Genomic DNA, 26,374 nt, shown 5'->3' on the forward strand with positions numbered 1-26,374 from the left:
CCACAGTGTGTGTGAAATCCAATTTGTGCTTGAGCAAATGCAACACAAAAGGGTGTTTCTGATGAGCAATGCTGTGACTTGAATTTTAAGAATGTATATTTAGCCTATTTATTAACTGTTATAAATGCTACATTTGCCACATTTTTGCTTGTGTTTTAGCTGATTCATGATCAAGCTATACTAATATGATTTATCATTGTAAAAAGTGAAACTTCTTGGGGATATTACAGCGTACACTTTTAATAATCTTATGCGAGCTAATTTGGTGGAAACTGTTTTCACATTTCTGTGCTGTGCTTTATGTGAATAAAATATTATTGACATTGCAAAATTATGTATGTCTCACTTTTAACAAATTAAACATTTGGAGATTTTGCTAAATAATTGTAACTGTGTGCAAGGTAGCTTTAACTCTCTGCATGCATATTTTTAGGTCTCCCAAATACTGTGGGCCACTAAAAGCTGAATTTTATAGCATGTAAGGGATAAAGTACAATCAGACGGTAATTTTTATTTTTTTTTGAGTACATATTACACTTACTAAATGATAAAATAATTACGTGAAAATAAAAACCGGGCTATATAGAAAATAAATAGTTTAGCGACCATTCATTATACGACAATATTTGACTGCAGAATTCCACCAGTCAGGGTGTATTCCATAGAGTCGTGTAACAAAATATGATAATATTATGTAAAAGTTTAAATGTGCACTTTACCACTCTCTTTTTGAACGATCAAATGACACTTGAGCCAAACCGCCTTGTCGACGTCATACATGCTTTCAATGTTTTGGGTCCATCAATTGGGTGGGGTGGCTAAAACGTAGCCTGAATCAAAAGAATACATTAATTCACTTTTAAAAGCAATACCTTATTTGTAATAACCATTCATTTCCACAAAATAAACTAACATTTCGTCTAAATATATTAAGGATTCGAGTTAATTTTTTTGCTTGTGGTTTTACTGGTAACTGACATCTCACCCTGTTTTTGAACGGCGGAGCGGAAACGCGCCTGGCGCCAAATTTCAAGTTTGGATGGTTGAACTGAAAGCAACGCAGAGGTTCTTTGAAGTTGTTATCACGTATAATATAGCGGTGTATAGCGTTATTATTGTATTTTACTCGTACTGTGTTTGATCGAAATGTACATAAAGTCTATTGTACTAGAGGGCTTCAAGTCCTACGCCGAAAGGACGGAGATTAACGGATTTGACCCGTTTTTTAACGCCATCACCGGACTGAACGGCAGTGGAAAGTCAAACATACTCGATTCCATCTGCTTTCTGCTGGGAATATCTAACTTATCACAGGTGGGTTTTAATACAAGCAAATAATTTGTTATGAACACGTAGCCATATGTATAAAACAGCTCTGTGATGGGAGTTTTTCTGTGGCTGCGTTTTATTTTTTATTAGTTTATTTATTTTGTTTATTTAATAATCAAACAATATTTCGAATGGTTCTATTTTATAAATCACTTATATGACAACAAGAGCCTTAAAAGTTTAACAGAATATATGTATACATATATTGTTGACGTGACATGGCATTTTCACTGTTACACAAGATAAAAAATTGTATAATTAGAATTGTCATCATTTAAAATGCAGTAAATGGTTAATGTCTTTTTCTGACATGAACCTATTCATATAAAAACGGCTTTGCCTTTGGAATAACATTTTTTTTAAGCCAAATCTCAAAATTGTCCTATGACTGTCTCAAGCATGGTTCAATAAATTACAACTTCTAATATATCAATTAAAAAGAAAGGCATACCAATGTTAATAAATACCTCAGGCGTAATTTTAGTAAATGATGTCCTCCGGTGTGACAAGGTTATTTAGTTGAAGGACCCCATTCAGGGTCATGTGCACATGGTAAGATTTTGTCTCAGAATTGTTCAATTATTAAATTTTTTTTGGGAAGCACTATAAAAGTGTTAATTTCTGTTGTCCTTTGGTTCGACACCCCTGTATTCTTAATTATTTCTGTCACACCATAGGACACGTTTCAGTAAAAATGTTCAAAAAAACAGTGAAAGAATTGACAAAGTTAGTGACCCCTTATATTTTCTCAAACATCAGACTTCACACTACATAACAATATGCATTTTCTTCTTCAAAGGTGGTGTTTTTACTGCTTATTTGTGAACTACCCATATATATATAATTTGTATTTATTTTTTGCAATACAGAGGGTGACTTTTTAATAAATTATAGATGCAAGTTGCAGAATTCAAAAGCTATAATAATACTGCTTGTTCTGGTTTGTCAAACATTGTAGGTCCGTGCCACTAATCTCCAAGATCTAGTGTACAAAAATGGCCTGGCTGGAATTACCAAGGCAACTGTGTCCATTACTTTCGACAACTCCAACAAGAAACAGAGTCCACTTGGTTTTGAGACACACGATGAGATAACCATCACACGACAGGTATTCAGCCAGAGATCACAGATTTTAGAGATGGCTAGCAACAGGCATCCAAGAGCAAGTAATCCAGCTTGTGACGCTGTTGTGTGCAGGTGGTCATAGGTGGACGCAACAAGTACCTCATCAACGGTGTGAACGCAAACAACCTGCGAGTCCAAGATCTGTTTTGTTCAGTTGGCTTAAATGTCAACAACCCTCACTTTCTGATCATGCAGGTAACAACCACAATACACCCATCTAGGAATTGATGTGGCCTAATAAGATTTTTTTAATAGAAGTATTGGATATTCATATTCTTAAAGGAGTGGTTCATTTCAGAATTAAAATTTCCTGATAATTTACGCACCCCTACGTCATCCAAGATCTTTGTCTGTCTTTCTTACAACGGTTTGAAGGTCTAAATTGCAGTTTCAATGTAGCTTCACAGAGCTCTACACAATCCCAGACAAGGAATAAGGGTCTTATGTAGCGGAACGATAGGTTGTTTTCTAAAAAATATACAAATGTATATACTTTTTAACCAAAAATGCTCTTCTTGCTCTGCGCCACGCATTACTAAATCATGTAGGAAAGGTCACGAGTGACTAAGGCAGAAGTACCGCAGTAGGGCGAAAAACTCCATCTGTTTTTGCTCCAACTTCAAAATTGTCTGACATCGGTGGTTTACCTTTATTTTTTTGTGAAGGGCGTTTGAATTAGTTGATTTACTTTCCCTTTTGTAAACACTTGATCGGTACTTTTGCATACGTCATGCGTGACCTTTCCAACGTGATGATGTAATGTGTGGCGCAGACCAGAGCAAGAAGCATTTGTGCTGAATTATATACTTTTAAAAAAACCATTTTTTTTTTAGAAAATGAACGATTGTTTCGCTAGATAAGACCCTTGTTCCTCGTCTGGTATCGTGTAGAGCCCTTTGAAGCTGAATTGAAACTGCAATTTGGACCTTTAACCCATTGAAGTCTACTATATGGAGAAAAATCCTGGAATGTGTTTCTTCAAAAATGTATTTTTGACTGAAGAAAGAAAGACATGAACATCTTGAATGACGAGGTTGAGCAAACTATCAGCAAATTTTAATTCTGAAGTGAGCTACTTCTTTAACAACAGGCCATTTTATTTTAAATTGAATGTGAATGGCTGTTTGCAACTTATTTTACTTTTGTAATGTGGCATTTCCCCCCCTCAGAAATAGTAAATGGGGTCAATTTTGATTTCATGTTGATTTTGAGACCAATTTCTATTTGGATTTCCTAATTCAGTTTTAGTTAGGATTCACATTCCCAGTAACTCTAATTTTATGTTTATTTCAGGGGAGAATCACCAAGGTCTTAAACATGAAGCCTCCTGAGGTGAGATGTGGTTGCCATTTGAATGTACTTGGTTGTGCTATAATCAAATTTGATTGTAGCAATAAAGCTTTCAAATAAATTGCACTGGATTGATTATTGGATGAAGTGACACAAACATCCATTGTCTTAGATGCACGTTTATGTTTTTATTTTCTTATGTGGTTTTTTAATTATGTTTTTGTTTATAGATTCTGGCAATGATTGAGGAAGCGGCAGGTACCAGAATGTATGAGTGCAAGAAGATCAGTGCTCAGAAAACTATTGAAAAAAAAGATGCCAAGCTCAAAGAGATTCAGACTGTATGTACATTTATTTAGATATTCATTTTTATTTAAATGACCCAACAATTGGAATGATATCTCAGATATCATCTGTATATGTTTCTGTTTGTGTGAGATAGATCCTGGATGAGGAGATCACGCCTGCTATGGAGAAACTGAAGGAGGTATGTTTTTTTTTTTTTAAAGAATGCAAAAGAATGTTCTATTTGTTCTGTGAAACCCAAAAGAATTAATAATGAATAGTAACTTTATAATTTAATGTATTATTAGATTACATATCATTATGTGTGCATATATTCGATTACAAGTCATGTATTTTTATGTTGGATTACAAATTATGTAGCATTCACATCTATATAGATAATGAATAAATAATAAATAAATGAAATGTATAGGCTAATTAATAAATAATGTAATCTAAAGGCTATGCATTACTCTGTGCCTCTGTTTCTTTGTGCTGCTGACCTGTATTTCTGTATTGAAGCTTTCTAACACCTTCAGTTCCTTACTATGGACAAAGTACATATAACATGTGCAATATATACTTATCGTTTTTTGTCATATCCTATCCTTCACCCTTGCTGCTTAGGAACGTGCATCCTACCTGGAGTACCAGAAGCTCATGCGTGAGATCGAGCACTTGAGTCGACTGTATGTGGCGTACTTATTCGTGTGCGCCGAGGAAACCAAACTGAAGTCTACTGAAGAACTGCAAGAGATGCAGAGCTCCATCGCACAACTGCAGGAGAACATGAGACAGAACGAGGCCAAAGTGAAGGAGCTGAGCGCGGAGATACAGGAGTTGGAGCGCAGGAGGGACAAGGTGAGCAGCAGAGCAGACAGTCAGGGTTACGCTGATCTGAAAATGGGAGCAACAAGCATTAGTATATTCTTATATTATTAGTATATAAGAAAAATATCCATATTTAAAACTTTATCAAGTAAAGTTACAGCCGATCACCTTCCGTGGAAAAGTGTTGAAATTTCCTTCTCGCAATTCAAGATGCGTACGTGACGTCTGACGAGTGACGGTTGGCCGAAACTTTACTTTATAAAGTTTTATATATGGATATTTTTCTTACACAAACGCATCGATTCACTTCAGAAGGCCTTTATTAACACCCCAGAGCCGCGTGGAGTATGTTATTTGATGTACAGAGGCACTTTTTATGGACTGCAAAAACAGAGCAACTATTACTGCTATTATAATGCTTGGATTAGCCTGGACTTTTTAAATATAACTCAGATTTTATTCGTCTGAAAGAAGAATGTCATATACACCTAGGATGACTTGAGGGTGAGTAAATCATGGGATAATTTTCGTTTTTGGGTGAACTATCCCTTTAAATGATGTTTGCGCTTTCAAATGTGCACTTCAAATGATCAATGCAATCAATCACAGTTCTAATCGCAAGAAAGCATGTCAAAATGACTATTCCCAATCCCAAACAAAATGTTTGGCTCATCGAAAAAATTTAATTCTGCATTTATTCACTTTCATGTTGTTTTTGTGCGTCACGCAAGCATTTGAATGTCTGTGTTTACTTCAGTATATGCACTTTGTAAAGCCGTCGTGTTTCTTCAGAAGACTAGGGTTTGGGTTAGACCACTCAATTGATTCATTTATTTTTACAATGCCTTTATGCCTTTTTTTGTTGTTGATCTTTTGAAGTTTTAGAGGAATGGACTTTAAATGGAGGGACAGAAATCTCTTCGGTTTCAAAAATACCGTAATTTGTGTTTGGTAGTTGAACAAAAATCTTAAAGGTTTGAAACAACATGAGGGTGAGTACATGATGACAGAATTGACCTATCGGTAAGCCCCTCCCCTCGAACGCAGATGAGCCAATAGCAGTTGAGTATCAGTTGCGCTGGGACCGGAACTCTGACATCTTTAGGTGTCAGCGCCATAGAGAAACATTGAAAAATTCGAAGCTCTCATCGGTTTGATGGTGTTTATGCTACAAAAATGCTAAAATGTCGTGCCTGAGGTACTGTAACACTGATTCCAGGTATCCTGAGAGGATTTTCAGTTTGTCATACTCTCGTTAAGTTACGATTAAAGTCCCTGCTAACATACAAACCGTAATAACTAACTGTTCTCACGTCATGTAACTTAAAGGTCCTGTTCTTCGTGATCCCATTTTTCAAACTTTAGTTAGTGTGTAATGTTGCTGTTAGAGCATAAATAATACCTGTAAAATGATAAAGCTCAAAGTTCAATGCCAAGCGAGATATTTTATTTGACAGAAGTTCCCTTTCAAAGCCTACAGCGAACGGCCGGTCTGGACTACATCCTGGTACTTCCTGCTTTAATTACGTCAGTAGAGCAGTTTGTTGACTAACCTCCGCCCACAAGAATGCGTGAAAAAGGGGGCGTGGTCTTGTTGCTCCCTCGTGGAGAAGAGGAAGTGTTGCGTTCGGTTCGGTTCGGTTCGGTTGCGTTTGTCGCCATGTCGTTCAGACGCTGTTATTTTCATCCCGGAGTCAAATCACCTCTGTTTGGCCTTCAGGGGCTGTAGTTTGAGCGCGTTCATCTCCCCGTTATGGTAAGAGGCGTGACCTTTCCGGGCAACGCGTGTAAGCTGCTGTCGAATCACAACACGGGAACCGCTGGCACAATCAGAACTCCTTACGTATTTCTGAAGGAGGGACTTCATAGAACGAGGAAATTCTCAGGCCGTTTTTAGGACAGTGAAAACAGCGGTATACAGATAAGTAAATTGTGTGAAAAATACTGTGTTTTTTTACACATGAAACATGAACACATGTTATATTGCACACTGTAAACACAATCAAAGCTTCAAAAAAAACACGAAAAACGGGACCTTTAACACTGTAAGTTAGGTCAAAAACACGAAGGTCTACATTTCAGTGCCTCTCCATATTAAACTGGTTATATGTAAATTAATTTAATTTTAGATATGTTTAAGGTCCACATTATCTGTCCTACTAAGGAGGACTCCTATTTTGATGGGTATTATAGTCTACGGGTAACGTAGTGAAAGGAAGAGCTTGCACGCAGTTTATCGGAGTTGTTTTGCAGATGCAAAGTTTGCCAGTTATTAACTGCACCCTCGAAAAGGCATACGGTCTGTGTATATGTTTGTTTACTGTTAGTTGTATGAGTGTTTTTGTGTAATTTGCTCTGTATGTTAATGGTAATGCAACAGAGCGAGATAGTTTGTGAATGAGACGTTAATGCAGTAGGCTACGTTAGCGCACTTCTTATGCTTTGTTTGTTCAGCTCTTACCATGATTTTTTTGGAGTGAAAAAGGACATAATAAACTTGATAAACCTTCAGTAAAGTTTGGCCATCATTCAGACGGGATATACGCTACATTCTGTGTCCAAAAACATCTTGGGATAAGGTTTGCACACTGACAGCTGTCATTGTAAGATATAGCAACTCTGTTTGTTTGTCCGAGTTAGCAACAGTAAGTTAACCAAGGGGGGCGGGGCTTACCGATAGGTCAATTGACATTTTTGGGTGAATGATACAGTATACCTTATAAATACAGTAAGGTGAGCCTTGGATAAACCTAACTGTATACTAACTATATTGCAAATCAATACATATCGCATTTTGTTATCTCGATATAACGATCGTTACACTATTAATTTGATCTGGCTGTATTGTGTTATAAATGTTACTGCAGCTTCATCTGCTGTGTAGCTTTTGCAGAGTGAAGATGGATTAACTGTTGTGTGTGGAGAGGAAAACTAATTTATTGGGAATGATTTGTGGTCCAAATGAAACGCATTCAAGGACCACAGTCCGTTAAATGGTGTGGTGACCTGTGTTTTAAACAGGTAGGCTTTCTTTTACCTGAACAGGTTTGGTAATTGAGTATTTGTCCTGTGGAGACTGAAGGTCTGTAATAGAGGGTGAGATGGTGGGTAATGGACTGGCAAAAAGTATTAAATTCTTAGTACGGGAAAAGATTTTTGAATATTTTATGATGCAAATTGATATCTGTTAGAAAAGTGTGCGGTTGATTGATTGAATATTTCTGTCTCCTGTTGTATTCCATTAGCATGTCTCATATCTGTGTCTGTCTCTCTAGGAGGTTGGGGGGGTGTTGAGGACTCTGGAAGAGACCCTGTCTGAAGCGCAGAGAGTGGACACAAAGGCCCAAAGCGCTCTTGACCTGAAGAAGCAAAATCTGAAAGATGAGACCAAGAAGAGAAAAGAGCTGGTCAAAAACATGGAGGAGGTAAAAATAATTTGTATAATACTGGCGAAAATGTATGCAATTCAAATGATTACAAAATAGATTGAATCAAAATGAAAACAAACTAATAAAATAAAAGTAAAGATTGTGATATACATCAAGATATTGCCAGAAATCAATGTTGTTGTTTTTTAATGTAAATTATTTAAATGTTAACTTTCTTTGAACTAGGATAAAAAGATGATGTCGGCTAAAGAAGTGGAGGTTGCCAAAGCGCTGGAGCGACTGAAGGCCGTGCAAGAGGAGGGGCAGAAGGATGCAGAAGCGCTGGAGGTGGCTCAGCAGCATTTTAAGGCAGTGTCAGCTGGTCTCTCTGCCAATGAGGATGGAGCTGAAGCCACTCTTAGTGGCCAGATGATGACCTGCAAGAATGACATAAGTAAAGCTGAGACAGAGGCCAAACAGGTGACCGTTTTGGCCTTTTAAAGACTGTCAACAAGTCCAGTAGTCACAGTGATGCGGGAATGTTTGTTTACTATATACTTCAAAATATTCATTCACTGTACATGCTGTATTATTACTCTGATTAATAATGTCCCAAAATGTTTTAATATTTTTGAAAATAATATACTTTTATAATATTTATACTTTTAATGCTCACCAAGGTTGCAATTATTTGATCAAAAATACAATAACTTGCACTATAATAACAGTAATATTGATTTGTAAATATTCTATTTTTAATATATTTAACAATGTGTATTCCTTTGATGACAGCTGAATTTTCAGCATCATTACTCCAGTATTCATTGTCACATTATCCTTCAGAAATCATTCTAATATGCTGATTTACTGCTCAAGAAATATTTGCTATTATTAATGTTGAAAACAGTTGCTGCTTAATATTTTTGTAGAAACTATGATTCATTTTTTCTGCATTTTTTGATGAATAGAAAGTTCTAAAGAACAACATTTATTTGAAATAGAAATCTGTAACATTATAATAAATTTTTTTACTTTCACCTTTGATCATTTTAATGCATCCTTGCAGAATAATTTTAATTATTTTCTTTAAAAAATCTTAATACCCTAAAGCTTTTGATAAATTGTGTATATTATATTATTTAAAAAAGAATATTTGAAAAGTGATTGTTAGTGTCTCTGTTCTGTGTTTTAGGCTCAGATGAAACTGAAACACGCCCAGCAGGAGCTGAAGTCTAAGCAGGCTCAGGTCAAGAAGATGGACAGTGGCTACAAAAAAGACCAGGACACATTTGAGGCTGTGAACAAATGCATAGAAAAACTACAAGCTGAAATGAAGAAACTTAACTATGAGGGTACTAAAAACATGTTGAGTGTGATTGTAGTTGAATTAGGTGCAGTTAATTCAAGCCTAATTTTTAACTGATAAAGAAAATAAATGGGGAGGGAAAGCTGAATGTGAATTGTAAACTCAGATTCAATTCAGATGTTATTTAATTCATAACGTAAGTATTAATTTTTTTTTTTTAAGTCTAAAACGTTTTTTAATAAGCAGATTGACTTGTATGTTCAGACGGACGTGAGGAGGGTCTGTTGGAGCAGAAGAGGCAGTTTTCACGGGACGTCAATCAGCTCAGAGAAACCTACGAGTCCCTCATGGGGCAATTCCCGAACCTGCGCTTCGAGTACACGTGAGAACATGCAGGCCGTTTTCATTTAGACTCGTTGCTTAAGTGTCATCCATACACTAACAATTACAACAGTGAATCTAATGGTACTGTGTGTGTATGTAGGGACCCAGAGAGGAGCTGGGACCGCAGTAAGGTGAAGGGTTTGGTGGCAAATCTTTTCACTGTAACTGATGTGTCAAACGCTACAGCCCTGGAGGTGGTTGCAGGTGGTCGACTCTATAATGTAGTGGTCGACAACGAGGTTAGTTTTCCTTTAAGAAGCACATGGGCGTAGCTATTGATTCGATTTGTTTGTCATATACTACAATTTAAAAGTTTGGGTTTATATATATATATATATAATATATTAGGGCTGTACAATTAATCGAAAAATAACCGAAACCGACATTCAGAATCTCTAACCGACATATTTTTCCCATGTCGGTTATTTCGGTTTTCTCGTGACTCCGCCCCGTCAGTCACATCAAGTGCAGTTTGCAGGCACACAGAGATGCAGGAGCAGTTATCTGTGTTTATAGATGTCCAGAATCACTATAGTAGCTGCATGTTTTACAGTTTATACAGGTCAGTTAATTGCTGTTCTTATAGTCTATACGCGCTGCCACCGACACACACAGACGGCGCGCGCAAGCCCCGAAGCCGCTTTCACTTTCGTGCTCATAAAGTTTGTCAAGTATGCGTTTAAGGCTTGCCAGTTTCAACATTTAAAGCGATTGTGCGCTATTCAAAAACAACAATACGTATCCGTTCAGTGTTCAGCTTCTTTCTGTGACACAGAGAGCCGAGCCGTATCGCTTCTCTGACAACACGCGCGCGCGCCCTGAAGGCAGATCTTTCACCTGCGTCACGTGAAGATCGCGTGCAGAGAGCAGCGCAGAAACGCAGTGTAAACGCTGTCCTGTGACTAAAGTAAAGGCATACATTTTAATACCTTTGCAGTAAGTACACACCACAGCTTACTAATGAATAGAGACGGTATGAGTAATTCACACACACCATCACTCTCTCATTGATGCATTCAAATAAATGTAATGTAGGCCTACAGTGTTAATTTATCTGTATCTGATGTACAACAAACAGAAATCTGCCCTATAGACAATAACTGCTGAAAGTGAACCGTTTCCTTCAAGTATTTTAAAATCACAAAGAAATGCACTTTTTCATTAGAAAAAAAAATTCCACCTTTTAATAGTAGAAAATATTTACAGTACAAACCTTATCAGGAACTTACTCAAAAACCTTATGATGGCGAAAAAAAAAAAAAAGCAAAATAATCGTTCATTAATCGTAATCGAGGTCAGATGTTCAATTAATAGAGGTTTTTATTTTTGGTCAAATCGTTACAGCCCTAATATATATATGTCCATATAATCATATAATAATGCTTTTATTCGGCAAGGATACATTCAACTGATCAAAGTGGCACTAAAGACGTTTATAATGTTACAAAAGATTTCTGTTTGATATAAATGCAGTTTGAACCGTATTCATCAAAGAATCCTGAAACATGTATTATGGTTTCCGCAAAAAAATAAGCAGTACAACTGTTCTCAACATTGATGATAATAATAAATGTTTCTTGAGCACCAAATCAGTACATTACAATGTCTGAAGGATCATGTGACACTGAAGACAAGAGTAATGGCTGCTGAACATTAAGATTTGCATCACAGGAATAAATTACAGTTTAAAAATATATACATTTAAAACGGTTATTATGATAATTCACACGTATGATTTATTTTTAATGTACACTACCAGTCAAAAGTTTGGAAACATTAGGGTTTTTGAAAGTAGTCTCTTAATCTCACCAAGGCTGCATTTATTTGATCAAAAATACAGCAAAAACAGTATTATTGTGAAATATTTTTACAATTTAAAATTAACTTTTTTTTCTATTGGAATGTATTTTAATGCAATTTATTTCTTTGATTCAAAGCTGAATTTTCAGCATCATTACTCCAGTCTTTAGAGTCACATGATACTTCAGAAATCATTCTAATATGCCGATTTGCTGCTCAAGAAACATTTATGATTATTATCAATGTTGAAAACAGTTGTGTAAAAATTTTTTTTTCAGGATTATTTAATGAATAGGAAGTTCAAATGAACAGTATTTGTCTGTAACATAAAGCTTTTATTATATGTCTATACTGTCACTTGATCAATATAAATAAATACATTCTTACAGACCCAAAACTTTTGAACGGTTGTACAATGTTACAAAAGCTTTCTATTTCAGATAAATATTGTTCTTTTGAACTTTCTATTCATCAAAGAATCTTAAAAAATCTTTTTACACAACTGCTGTGTTTTTGATCAAATAAATGCAGCCTTGGTGAGATTAAGAGACTACTTTCAAAAACAAAAAAAACCTTAATGTTTCCAAACTTTTGACTGGTAGTGTATATTAAATTAAATAAATGTAGCCTTGGTGAGCATAAGAGACTTCTTTCAAAAGCATTTTTACAAATCTTATAGACTGCACTTTTGAATGGTAGTTTGTCATTATCTAGCAAAATTATGTTTTGATTTTAAACTTGGCTATTTGCAGGTTACTGGAAAAAAGCTCCTGGAAAAGGGTGAACTGAGACGCAGATACACCATCATTCCTCTAAACAAAATCTCTGCACGTACCCTCAATGATAACGTAGTGCGCGCTGCCAAAAACTTGGTGAGTGCTCTGCTATTGAGCTGTTGTTGATTTGATTATGATTTGTTTGAAATATTCTCAGCTGGATTTTTTTTTTAATGAAAGGAAACCCTTTTGTTCTGTGTGGCAGGTTGGGCCAGATAACGTGCACACGGCTCTGTCACTGGTAGGTTATGAATCGGAGCTGAGGAAGGCCATGGAGTATGTTTTTGGCACTACGCTGGTTTGTGACAGTTTGGACAATGCTAAAAGAGTTGCCTTTGACAAAAGTGTGAGCACCAAAACCGTTACGCTTGGAGGAGACGTGTTTGATCCTCAGGGAACATTAACAGGAGGTTTGTATGTGTGTAACTGTCTATAACTGCATGAGATACAGACCCTCACAAAAGTATTCAGACCTGTTATAGCTCAAACTATTTGTTCTGGGATATCATTTTACGAAATTTTCAAATGACCATAAATCTTAACTTTTTCCTCTTAACTTTGATGAGAATTTTGGGGGAGTAAGCGCTAATTGTCATGAAAATATATGTAAAGTCCTAAATCCATTCCTAAAGTTTTCCTACATTTTCCAAGAATAAGCTTCTTGAATATTTTTCTTCTTCTTTTGATATGGAGGCAATTATGACCTGTATTTTGATATACTATTATAGTATTTTTTCTCCTATTGGCTTATATGTGAATATTTTCTGTTTTTAATTTTTGTTTAAAACTTTAATATATTTTTTGTAATATTAGTACTTCAACTTAAATTTCAGTTATTTACCAAGGCAACACTTCTATAATTTTTTTCCATCTATTATGTTTTTTTTTTGTTTTTTTTCAGCTTTATTTCAATTATCAAAACGGTTTTTAATAGTTTTAGTTTATCGACAACACTGATTATGACCTTTTGTTGATGTGTTTTGTGAGATTCACCCTTGAGAATTAAATTCTAAGTAGAGTTTTATAGTTCAGTAGGTGGAATTTTTGGCTCTGTTTTATGCTTTTGGCAGATCATTTATTAAATGATTAGCTAATCTTACATTTGATCACTTTATGCATACCCTGGGAATTAACCCTTGAGCTACAGGATTGCTCAAAGATGCCTCTTTGCTCTCATTAAACTGTATAATGTAAACGTCACCATTACACTGGCTCTCCATTCTTTCTGGTTATCACTTTCGGCATCAGCCATTGAAAAGCCTATATTGGTGGACCACTATTTACAAATAGAATAATAATAATACCTGTGGGGTTTTTATCCAGGAGACAGATTAGTTTACAGTCTGAATGCATTTCCAAGGCATAGTAGAACATGGTGTTTTTAATAACTTGTGTGTCTGTGTAGGTGCACGTGCTCAGACGGCCTCCGTCCTGTCTAAACTGGCTGAGGTGAAGGACATCCAGGACAGTCTGAGGTCTAAAGAGGCAGAACTCACCGCAGTGGAGTCTGAGCTCAGCAGCCTCAAGGGCACAGCTGAGAAGTGAGTCTCTGTCCAATATATAACCTCTTAAAAATCTGACCAATCAGAACAAATGTACAAGGTGATTGGCTAAAAGGTTTAGTTTTGTTTAGTTTTTTTCTTTTGTGTTCTCCTTCAGATATCGTCAGCTCAAGCAGCAGTTAGACCTGAAGACTGAGGAGGCTCGGATCCTAGAGACCAAACTTCAGCAGAGCTCCTTTCATAAACAACAGGAGGAGCTGGAGAACCTGCGCAAGACCATCGGTACACACAAATACCTCTCTTTGCCATAATGGTGCTGAAGTCAGGGCTCTGTACAGTTACACAATAGGACCAACTGTTGGTTTCACTGTTCTTTAACCATCCTGGTGCTCCATTTCTTTAGAGGAGTGTGAGGAAACGCTACAGAAGACAAAGGAAGTTCAGAAGAAGGCGGAGGAGAAGTACAAAGTTCTGGAGAACAAGATGAAAAACGCTGAGGCCGAGAGAGAGAAAGAACTGAAAGCAGCCCAGCAGAAGCTCAACCAGGCCAAGAGTAAAGCAGATGCCTACAACAAGAGACTGAAAGAGAAACAGCAGGTACTTTGTTTACTATAGTCCTATTCGCACGGCAATTGTTTCTCATGGTGACGCAAGGTATTTTCAAGTTTATGGGGCTAGTTTGTGATTTTTATTGCTGTCTGAATCCAGTTTGTCCATGTTTTTCTTCCACCACCTGTATGAAAATTCCTAGACAAATTACATAGGTTTTTTTTTTTTTTTGGTCTTTTTTATCTACATTTTAATTGCAGTTCAAAACCACATCTCTGAGTTTACGTGAAGGGATCAATCCAAAAGACATTTTGTAAATCCTTTTTCACAGGAACAGTATGGTAACTGTTGCATTCTTTTGTAATGTGCGTTTATTATTTATATATATATTAGTGCTGGGAATCGATTAAAAAAAATAAACTAATTAATCACATTTTTTTCAGTAATTAAAGGTAGGGAAGGTAGGATTTGGTTAAAAAACTTTTTTTCCAAATTTGTTTAAATTTTCTTTATATATCAATACATAATTAAAATGTAAGTACTCTGAAAAAGAAAGTATGAAAATTGAGTGCCTGTAGACAGGGGCGCCGCTAACAATTTTGGGCCCTATGAAAGAATTTGATGTTGGGCCCTCTACCACACCAACCTAGCTATCCAAAATCTTTGTCTGCAATTTAATAATACTGACCAATTAAGCTCCGCTCGCTCAACCCAGAATGCCCCAATTGGCTGAAACATTGATTAAAATTAAGATACAGTTTATACAAAACAAAACTTCACAATCATGTCTGATCAACTCCATTCATCTTATGATGTGTCCTATCTCATGCTGTTCACTTTTCATAATCGACATAGATTGACAGATTGACAACATAGACATAAAAAACAACATTATAATATTAAAACATAAATATAAAAATAAATACCTTAATGGCTGCAACAATTATAGCACAGAGAAATTTCATGTCGGAGTGGGATATGTGTGAACGTAGTTTTACCGGTGAGCATGAGTGGAGCGTTTTGCTGGATTTTGCCGGAAATGGCATCATTTTTATATATTTGTAACTCTTTGGTAGATTATACATTTATAATACATTACTACTAGTACTGTTACTACTAATAAAACTGATCTATGGGGGCCCCAAAAGTGTCTGGGCCCTTAGAATCGTCCTAACTTTCCCCCCCTTAGCGGCGCCCCTGAACGCTAGGCAAAAATGGATATAAAAACGGACGCGTTATTTGCGTTAAATATTTTTAATGCGTTAAGCTGAAATTAATTGCACTCGTTAACTCGTTAATTTGCCCAGCCCTAAAATATGCAAACATATATATATATATATATATATATATATATATATATATATATATATATATATATATATATATATATATATATATATATATATATATATATATATATATATATATATATATATATATAATATATACACATACAGTGAGTGAGAGCTGATATAAAAACAATCATGCAAACTTTCGAAATGGGCCATTTATTTTGGTAGCAACAGATGCAATACAATTTTAATTTATATCAATATCAATTGTATATAGTGCATATTTTAAGTCTTGCACAACAAATAATTTCACTAGTCGACAAAGTAGCCAGGTTTTTTATGGGTATTTGCGATTATTTTTTTTATGTAAATAAGAGGTTGCTAACTTATTTCTGTTACCTTCTTAAAATTACATCCATCTGTAGGAGAGAGAAAAAAGCAAGATAAACAAAAAACATTTAAACCATAGTGTCCTTATTTTATTATTAAATATGATATTTACATCAATATTATCATTACATTTCAATATTATTTTCCGAATTATTACTTTTTTTGTCAAGTTACTCTTATTTATGTAGCGCTTTATACAATACAGAATGTTTCAAAACAGCTTTACAGTAGCTATGTTTGCATCCGAAGCATTGTGAATTTAACATTGGAATAATTGGAATATTGCATTAAGAATTTCCAAATAAAACACCGTTTCCATCCAATGAGCTGAAGAGAACAAAATCGTCACTTTCTGATAAACTGCCTCTAAATATCACTAAGAAAATTGAAAGTTGTAGCAGTAGGAGAAGCCACTGTATTTAATAATTTTGTATATAATAAATTTGCTTAGCATTCAGACGAAACGCAATAAAGCTATCTTGCTTTTAGAGGCGGATACCTGCTCTTTGGGAACGCAGTTCTGAGAAGTAATTGAACCTCTTTGACGACAGACTTTGCTCAGGTATTTCAGAACAACCAAAACAGCATTTCAGATGCTGTGCAACGAGATCGGTCTGCTGGTTGGTCCGGTTATGCAGTCCTATTGCAAAATCTTTTTTAATGCATCAAGGAATGTATTCTGTAAATGTGTTTCCATAGTAGTTTATGTGCATGTTTTATCGGATAAAAAGTTTATCCGACTCAATTGAGCACATACGTTTTTTTATGCACATTTTTAAAAAATCGGATATCCCAAAATGCACATAAAAATAGTTGGATGGAACTGCTAGTAATAAACGGGAAAGTAATGATTCAATGATACAAACAAACTTCAATTCTGCTGTAAAGCAGCTCTAGAAAGACAATAGTAAACAGTCATTATTCAGGTGAAATCAGTTCAGTTTAACTGTGTAAAGCTCATCATTATGGAATGAGTTGAATTCATCTATAAAGTAGCTGTTATCATTCAGCTCAGTTCAGTTCTCATCCAATAGTTTCAGTGTAGTCAAGTCAATAATATTAATATTAAGTTATGTTTTACACTAACCACATGAGAAGTGCATTTTTAGGTTTGTAGGATCACAGAACTCACTCCTCCACTGTGAATAAATTTGAACGCATGAGTAGGGTTGGGTGCCGAAACCCTATCTAACCTATTTGTAACCAGACCGAATCAGAACGCAGATTTCGGTGCCACTTAAATTCAAACATGCTTTCACACTTTGGCTGTCGCCAAGCATATCACAACTATTCAGTGTTTTCAACCACATGTTTATTTTAGGTTTCAGACACTTACTAGCCTGGGAAAACCCAGACAACTTCCGGCAAATTTAGATTTGCTCTGCAAGTAGTCTGGCAAAGAGCCCATTCAAACCCATTTCTAAACCCTAGAAATCGCGGCACCAATTAGAAACGTTGGGGCGGGCTTTACACGATGACGACAGCGCAGCGACGTTGAAGCAGATTTGCCGCTGCTGTGGAGCATCACTCGTTCGAATCAGCTATCGCGTCTGTTTTAAGCGATTTAAACTTTTCCTTTTCGTTAAAACCCGAGCAAAGAACAACACTCGAAGCCTTCATATCTAAAAAAGATGTTATCGCTGTCTTACCGACTGGATTCGGCAAAAGTCTGATACCAGCTTGGCCCTTTGGTGGCTAAACGAATGGGTCTTAGCGAGAGCCCTCTGGTAGTGTTAATGTTTTTGCGTGAATGTAGTTGTTTAAAGCTCAAATATGTGGTTTATTTATAAAGAGAGCGCCTTTTTTAAAATGTTATTTGCCGTTTTCGGAGTTGTGAGCGCCAGTGGTTCAGCGGCGCTCAATTGATCATTGAGCCCGCCGAGAGGCGCCTTTCCTCGGCCAGTCCTTCTGCCGTCTGCCGCTGGCTCTGATGTCCCTGTAGTGGTTAAACCGTCTCGTCTTGTGTAGATCTAACGGCTGATCTTTGCTCTCATTAATCTATAATTTGTTCCTAGACAGATCGTTTTGTCTGAGGGCAAAGTGAAGTTTCATAACTTTATATTTTTAAGATATTAAACTTTACCATTGTAGTCTCCTAGCGCTGACTTTGACTGAATTGCTTTATTTATTGTATAGCTTCTTATACCTTTTACTTATACTTTTATGATTGCTATGGATGATCACACATAAACTGACATTTAACAAAAAGAGACTGGGTTGTGTTTTGTGTCATATTTAATTTATTACAGTGAGATAATCATAGCCTATATTGTGTGTGTGTGTGTGTGTGTGTGTGTGTGTGTGTGTGTGTGTGTGTGTGTGTGTGTGTTTTTAAATGTAAACGAAAAGAGGCTGGGTTTTTTATATTTCGTTTTGTTATAAACATGCATTGAAGATAATATGCATTGCCTGCACTACATATACAAATATATACTGAGTGATACTGTCAAGAACGCTGCTTGTCCATTAGCAGACTAGGCGGACTAGTTTCCTCCCGTCCTCGGGAGTTCGTTCTCCGGAGTCAAACTTGGTAAGTCACGGAAGCGAGTCAGAAGTTTGCGTACGAAATATGTCATAAAAAACACCACTGCCTCATTTCATAAAAAAAAATAATAATAATTAAACATAATAATAGCCACACGAATGTGGTTCAGGCAACGCATAGCTAGGCCTACATTGATTATCTTATATATTATTTATAATAAAACGAAGTATAAAACACCATGCCTCTTTTCGTTTACATTTTAAAAATAATATATTAAACATTAATATGTGGTTTAGGTAAAGTGACCAGATTTCTGAAATGGAAACCGGGGACATTTCCTATTTGAGAACACAAGTACAGACAAGAACGCATATGAGAAACGGCCAGAGTCTCAGATGTTTCTCCGTCGCTCTGCATACGTCATCTCCCTCATCGCTCTGATTGGTTTTAGGTCTATCCAATTGCGCCGAGAGGCATTTGAGCGACGCCCGTTGGTGACGCCCCTTTGGAAATGATTTGTCTATGAAGCTTTGCCAGACCATAACTCAATTACTACTGAGAATGGTCTGGTTTTAACCAGGCTAGACACTTACAGTAAGTACTAGCAAAAAATACATTTATAGTTTGTAAAATATCCACTGATGGTCTATGGAAGCGGCAATAACAATCCTTTCAGTTATACTTTGACTTCGTGTTTTATTCATATCAGATACGCATTATATGCATAGTTAACTATATAGTTTACTCTATTCTTCTCCCAGTTCACCGGTCACTTACTTTCATGTATTTCGTGAGATGTGGATGAATTGACGTGTTGTAAATTCTCTCAGGCGCAAACTAACATGGCGGCGCCCATCATGCATTATAGATCAACTAACATCATCATTATAAAGGGTTTTAAATGACAAAACACATTCATTTGCACATGAAAAGGTTTTTGAATATTTTTGATAAAAAAGGAAAAACTAAATAAAAGCGATATCTGTCATACAGCACTATTGTGGCTGTGGTGTCTTACGTGAGAAGCATGACGGCATGGAAATAAGGCAATGTTCTAATATTTAGCCAGAGAAGGCAACAGGTTTTACAGTGAATTTATGTAAATGTGTTGTTGTGTTTTGTATTTATATTTATATATTTAAGTATACTTTAACCTTTTAATAAATTGTTCAGTTTAAAGAATGTTTTTAAATAAAAAGCCATTGTTTAAATGTCATCCACCGTCGTTTTTAGGCTCCGGTACTGTTTTTAAAAGTAACGATTTGGCAACGGTATCGCAAAAAAAACCCCAACCAAACCCTATGCATGAGTTTTATTGCTGAGGAGCCATGCAAAAAGCCCATGAGAAACAATTATTGTCTGAATAGGGATTGTGACACACACAAAAAACATTTAGGAGCAGAATTTTGATCACTGAAATGTATTTTAGATCTAATCTGGGTTTGTTTTATTTGTCGTGCATCAGGTTCCTGATGGTCATGGAAAACCTAGAACCATCAGGGATGTTTTTTTCTGTAGCCCATGAAATTCAAGTTGCTCTTTGTAAGTTCAGTCTCTAAAAATTTTAGTAATCCTGAATGACTGCAGAAGTTGTGAGGATTCATGGGTCAAAAGGTGTGGAAATTCTGTGGTTTAAACCGACTCATTGTGTTTCAGGTGTTGAGACTTTTTTTTTACTTTTTCTTTCTTCTGTAGGAGGCAGATGCAGTAGCTCTGGAGTTGGAGGAGCTGAAGAGAGAACAGGCTGGATATGAACAGCAGATTCAAGCTGTAGATGAAGCTCTCAAAGCCATTCAGGAGCAGATCAACACAATGTCCACAGAGGTTTTGGCCAGTAAGGTAAAGATATAACTACAGTTGCCTTACAAAGATGCCCCTTAAAGGTTATGCATTTCATTTCTGTGCCATATATGTTAACTCACACTTTGTATGTTTAGGAAGCAGTGCGTGTGGCGCAGGAGCAGCTGTCCCAGCAGAAGGAGGTGATTCTGGGACAGGAGAAGGAGATTAAAGGAAAGACCGGAGAAGCAAACCGCCTCAGAGAACAAAACAATGACGCCCAGCTCAAAATCAAAGAGCTGGAACACAATATCAGCAAACACAAGAAAGACAGCGCTGATGCCACAGCCAAGGTCAGAGGAAGTGAATGATACCAACAGAGACTAGTGTGTTGCTGATTAGATTGAATGTAATGTTTGCGTGTGTCCAGGTGGCCCGCATGCTAGCTGAGAATGACTGGATTTCCTCTGAGAAGCATCTCTTCGGTCAGCCTAACACTGCCTACGATTTCAAGACCAACAATCCCAAAGAGGCTGGACAGAGGTTGAAGAGACTCGAGGAGACCAAAGACAAGCTGGAGAGAAACGTCAACCGCAGAGCCATGAACATGCTCAGTGAGGCTGAGGACAGGGTATGACATTTGACCTCTTTAGTGACTGCTGTAAAAGATGCTATATATACTATAACAAATACAATTTTTTGAAAGAAGTCTTGTATGCTCACAAGCCTGCATTTATTTGTGTAGCCTGTGAAATATTACAATTTAAAACAACTTTTTTTATTTCAGTATATTTTAAATGTAATTTATTTATTTGATGGCAAAGCTTAATTTTCAGTATTATTATTACTATTATTTTTATTAGGGCCAAGCACCGAAGGTAGGCACCTATTGTAATTGTTGGCGTTAATATTATTATTATTATTATTATTCTGCTTTAGGAGTCTATGGCAGCCCATAGAACCGCTTGTGGGAAAGTTATGAACTTTGGCGCACCGACAGAGGACAGTCCAAACATTCACCATGGCAAATTTGGAGTCTCTAACTTAATCCCTTTAGCGCCACCACCTGTCCAAAGTTTGACTTAAGTTTGTGCTAAAAACTTTTGAACCGTAAGGGCTAGAAACAAAACAAACAAAAATCCTTTGATTCCTTTGCTTAAGAAGATTCGACATCATATGATCTAATTTTTTTTTGCTTATAACTTCTGAATGGTTTGCCCAAAAATCTTGTTATATTCGGGGCTGCATGCCGAGTTGAATGATATTTAATTTGTCCATATCGGCCATTTTGGCCATCAGACATTTTGAATTTTTGTAGTAAAATGCTGTATTTGTATGAATGAATTAGCTATCTTTATGAAACTGTATGAGTCATCGGCATGACTACCCGAAAGGAGCCAGAGAAGTTTCAAGCCAGTGCCACCTAGTGGTAAAATCAAATATTCACCTTATAAGTTTGTGTTTTGTTTACTTATTTTCACGGGAGTCATATCCTTAGATTCCTGAATCCTTGCAGAGTCCAGTGATACCAAACATGCTAGGTTTTTTAGCATTTAAACCACTTTCGTGAAAATCTTTGAAACCGTTAGTCCGATCAAGACGAAACCACTGTAGGACAATCGGAATCATAGCAGGTTGACAATATGCTTAAGGCCAAATGTCAGTTTTAGGGCTGGACCAGACTATTCGTTCGGCGAGTTGTATTTTCAATTTTGGGATTTGAATATTTTTTTTTTTTTCCCTCCACTTTTTTTTCTCGCACACCTGGCATCCCCCTCAAAAACGGTTCTCATTTGTGCTTGAATATGTTTACCCTATAAATTCTGGCAAATTTTTTTTTTTTTTTTTTTTTTTTACAATTATCTTATAGTCTAGCCGTTTTTAATAGGATGGACAGTTGAATAGAAACCCAACCTCGTTATACTTAATAAACATATTTCCTTCTTAGCCTAAGTGTTCCCTGCAACTGGAGAATATTCTCTGTCTAGAGTGCACAACTGCATGAGCTTATATGGAAGCAGCGCATGCCTGGACTTGTTTTTTGGGTTAAGCTGTGTTCGTTTGACATTGTGGAAAATATAAAATAATTGAATCAAAATGTATTAGTCTTTTCACCCGTTAGGGATGTGACGGTGAGAATTTTCCCTCTCACCGTCACATTACGGTGCCGCAGTGGGCTATTGATGTAACCGGTGTAATGCCTATCGCAGCAAGCCTATTACCCGTTATTATCAATCTATATGAACCTACTCTGAAGTATAGTAGCTTGTCACTGGGACATAGCAGACCTGTGGGTTTTGAATCACTTGTGTAGTGTCTGTTCTCGGAGCATATAAGCCCTACCCGTGTGAGGCGCGCCGTTTTTCGAGATGCCTGCGTTTATTAGAGAGAAGAATATGTTCAGCCCGTTCCCTCCGAAGCTTTGAATATTCAGTGTTGATTACTACCGAAGCTTAAAAAAATGGTATTCGGACCAGCCGTACAAAATTTAGATAGCAAGTGGCAATATGCTCATAAATACAAATCCTAAACAAAATGATATTTTCACCAAATTTGACACTTGGTGGCACTATAATTCAACAAAACATGAATTTGGCTCTATACAACTCCATGTATTTATGTCGGGTTTCAACCTTTTTGCTTTGTCTTCAAATGTCTTTAATCGTATAATAAATAATTGCAATTATCATTATTAATAAAAAAAAATATTAATTTTTTTTTGTCTACCTTCTTTCAGTACAATGACCTGAAGAAGAAAAAGAGAATTGTTGAGAATGATAAAGCCAAGATCCTGGAAACGATTGAAGAATTGGACCAGAAGAAGAATGAGGCACTCAATGTGGCATGGCAGAAGGTAAAATACCAACCCATGAACAATAACCTTTTACAATGAATTACAATCACAACTAGTAAGAAAAAGATCAGACAATCATGATGCATCTGGTTCAGTACAGTCTGTGTGATTGCAGGTGAACAAGGATTTTGGCTCCATATTCTCCACCTTGTTGCCTGGGGCAAATGCCCGTTTGGCTCCACCCGAGGGGCGTGGTGTCCTGGACGGGTTGGAGTTTAAAGTGGCTCTAGGGAACACCTGGAAGGAGAACTTGACAGAGCTCAGCGGGGGTCAAAGGTCAGCCTTTGCACAACTCTTTTACTAAAAGTGGCATATCGCTGCTAGAATCAATAGCCATTTTGGTTATGGCTCTCCAGGTCACCATTTCTTGGCCACAGATCCATTAGAGCATCGGATCGTGGACTGAGCCAATTACTGCATATTTCCCAGTACATGTGCTGCCCATTGATCACCTGATGCATTTGTTTCAGGTCTCTGGTGGCGCTCTCTCTAATTTTAGCTATGTTGCTGTTTAAACCCGCTCCCATTTACATCCTGGATGAAGTGGATGCCGCTCTTGATCTCTCACACACGCAAAACATCGGACAGATGCTGAGGACACACTTCACACATTCACAGGTAATACACATACTCAAAATGATAAGCTATACGTTCGTTTTCCAGCGCATCAGTAATACCTGGCTATAACAGGACTGTAACAGAAACTGATTGAGCAATTTTTTTTCTTTGCAGTTTGTGGTAGTGTCTCTGAAAGATGGAATGTTCACCAATGCAAACGTGCTCTTCAAGACCAAATTTGTGGACGGCATCTCCGCGGTCACTCGCACAGCTCAAACACACGAGGGAAAAGTTCTGGCCCAGCGCACACAGGACAAAGCGAAGGACAAACGCCACCGACAGATACTGGCCAGCTAAACACAATGTCTGGATTGCACAAATGTTTAAGCTTTTATTACTTTCAGTTGAGGAAATGAAATGGTATATTTAAAATTGTCAGTACTAAAAGCTTTTTTGGACTCATCTGATTTGTGCATCTAATGCACTCTGTAAATCACCTCTTTCCATTTACTTATTTTAAAATGCAGCTGTATTCATACACGCATCTTTTCACATTATTATTGACATTATGGAGTGTAGTTGCTATGCTACTTTTTAAACCCTGCTGTTTTTACTGAGTCTGTTTTTCCTCTCTCTGTACACTATAACCTTTCAGTATATTTGTTTATAGAATTACTTTGTGCTTTTTCAAACTTTGCAGGCTGCTTTTGTATAAATAAAATTAGTAAAAAAAAAAAAGGTTGTTACATTCAAGAAAATTGATTATCGTTTGCCTTTAAAAATAATTAGGTGTTACTTTGCTAAGAAGTGTATTTGATGTCATAGAATAGTGGTGTAATTTACACTTGTATTGTCTCTCGAGGCCTCTAAATATAACGCATACATTTTCATTTATGCAGTTATCAGCCAGATATTAAAGAGATTAAGTGGAATAAACAAGTCAGATATGTTGTAAGAGAGAAGTATGTCCTCATCTAAAGATTTCATGCCGATTTGAACAAATACACCAAAACAAAATTCACTTTATTTTTAATTTGAGGGGCACAAACTACAAAGGGTGAGATGAGACCCAGCATAACATGGCTCCTTACAAAGATTTAATTTATCCATTATGGAAAATTTATTTTCTCACATGCAAAAATGGGCAAAGACCGGTTTGAGGTTTCAATTTCATTTATGTTACAAACTTCCCTTTAATACACAATCTTTACACCACCCCTCATTCATTTAAAAAAAAAAAAAAAATCAATTTTGGATAGATCCTTGTCCCTTCTGCTCGACTTTGTCTAACCTCCTTTTCGAACAGCACTGAACGAATGAAAGCAAAAGGTTGACAATACAGACAGTTCTCAGTCAGTATCCGGATGGGAGAATTTCTTTAAACTGGAGGGGTGTTTACATAGAAAACTGCAGTAGTCACTCAACCCCTTTGAGTGTTATAATGTATATGGTGCACAAGGGCAGATCTGGCCCTGATCTTGACAAAAAAAAAACAGTTTCATGTGTATAACTGCAGCAAGCCTTTTGCTTCACAATCTCTATGATTTCCAGAGCAGAAAACAACCCCAGATGTTTGTATTCTCACACTTGCACAGACTTTAACATGGTTAAAATGGTCGGTGAAAATGGCTAATTGTAGCCGAATGTAGTCTTTGCACATTGGTTAAAGCATTAGGTCAAATACTTAATACATGGGGGAAAAAAAGGTTTATGGCCTACACAGAGCTAGTAGAGATTATGGCAAAATATGTGAACTCGGGTGTATATGACATGGCCGTGAGGATTATTACTGAAATGTACAATTGAGATCCCCAAATCAACCCTCAGCTTGTGTGTACAGGCAGGTTATTCATGGCAGGGCTTGTATTTTTCTTCTCATTGTCTGGGCTTTGTCCTTCAGGTCTGGACGGCTGTCTGTTTCCATGGTGGCTAAAGAACGCTGAAGCTGTTGCCTGCTCCTCTCAGACAGACACTCCCACTGATCACTTTCTATAAACAAAGCAGTGTGAATCTTAATAGCAAGAAGGTTTCTATCCCACTTTCATACCTGCTTCTCTGTCTTTTAATTCACCTTTCAGACACTGAAAATGGTCATTTCACGTGATTCATGCAAGTCAGCGCACCTCAGTATGATGCCTTATAAAGTAGCATTCATAAGCATAAGCACTGCTTTGTGTAACCGCTGTAATTCTGATTTTTCATAACCACCATCTACTGAACTGTTAGAGAGTGAATTCACATTTTCATTTGACTTTCTGCTGTTTTTGTTCAGGCAAATTATATACATACATGATCATTTATTTGGCTGAAATGTGAAATTTATCACTGTAAAGTTGTTTAAATTGTTGATTTTACAGTCTAGGATGTTACCATAGACATTGGTGCTACATAAACAACATGTAGTTCTATTCTATTATCAGATTTTCCTGATACAATTTCAACTTCTGAATTTCTTCACTGGTCCGGAGTCT

The 26,374-nt window shown here is 36.6% G+C and overlaps 2 protein-coding genes across 2 annotated transcripts in view; one reads left to right on the forward strand and one right to left on the reverse strand.

Annotated features, from left to right (window-relative positions):
* The first annotated feature begins 1,031 nt into the window (after window positions 1-1,031).
* smc2 (structural maintenance of chromosomes 2) lies at window positions 1,032-25,132 on the forward strand. Its single transcript, XM_079813011.1, has 24 exons — window positions 1,032-1,314; window positions 2,288-2,437; window positions 2,527-2,649; window positions 3,748-3,786; window positions 3,975-4,085; window positions 4,187-4,231; window positions 4,657-4,890; window positions 8,136-8,285; window positions 8,475-8,708; window positions 9,421-9,580; window positions 9,799-9,916; window positions 10,019-10,157; window positions 12,471-12,590; window positions 12,700-12,904; window positions 13,900-14,035; window positions 14,154-14,278; window positions 14,400-14,593; window positions 20,408-20,551; window positions 20,650-20,844; window positions 20,922-21,122; window positions 23,229-23,345; window positions 23,461-23,621; window positions 23,816-23,963; window positions 24,078-25,132. The coding sequence occupies exons 1-24, from the start codon at window positions 1,147-1,149 to the stop codon at window positions 24,258-24,260; spliced, it is 3,600 nt and encodes a 1,199-aa protein (XP_079669137.1). The 5' UTR covers window positions 1,032-1,146; the 3' UTR covers window positions 24,261-25,132.
* Window positions 24,899-26,374, reverse strand: part of ecpas (Ecm29 proteasome adaptor and scaffold) — a 37,719-nt gene continuing 36,243 nt past the window's right edge. The window contains exon 49 of the mRNA XM_079813010.1: window positions 24,899-25,892. Coding sequence (XP_079669136.1) covers window positions 25,753-25,892 — 140 coding nt within the window. The 3' untranslated portion in view covers window positions 24,899-25,752. The remainder of the gene's footprint in view (window positions 25,893-26,374) is intronic.

The sequence above is a fragment of the Gobio gobio genome (assembly GCF_949357685.1).
Source record: "Gobio gobio genome assembly, chromosome: 3".
NCBI classification, from domain to species: domain Eukaryota; kingdom Metazoa; phylum Chordata; class Actinopteri; order Cypriniformes; family Gobionidae; genus Gobio; species Gobio gobio.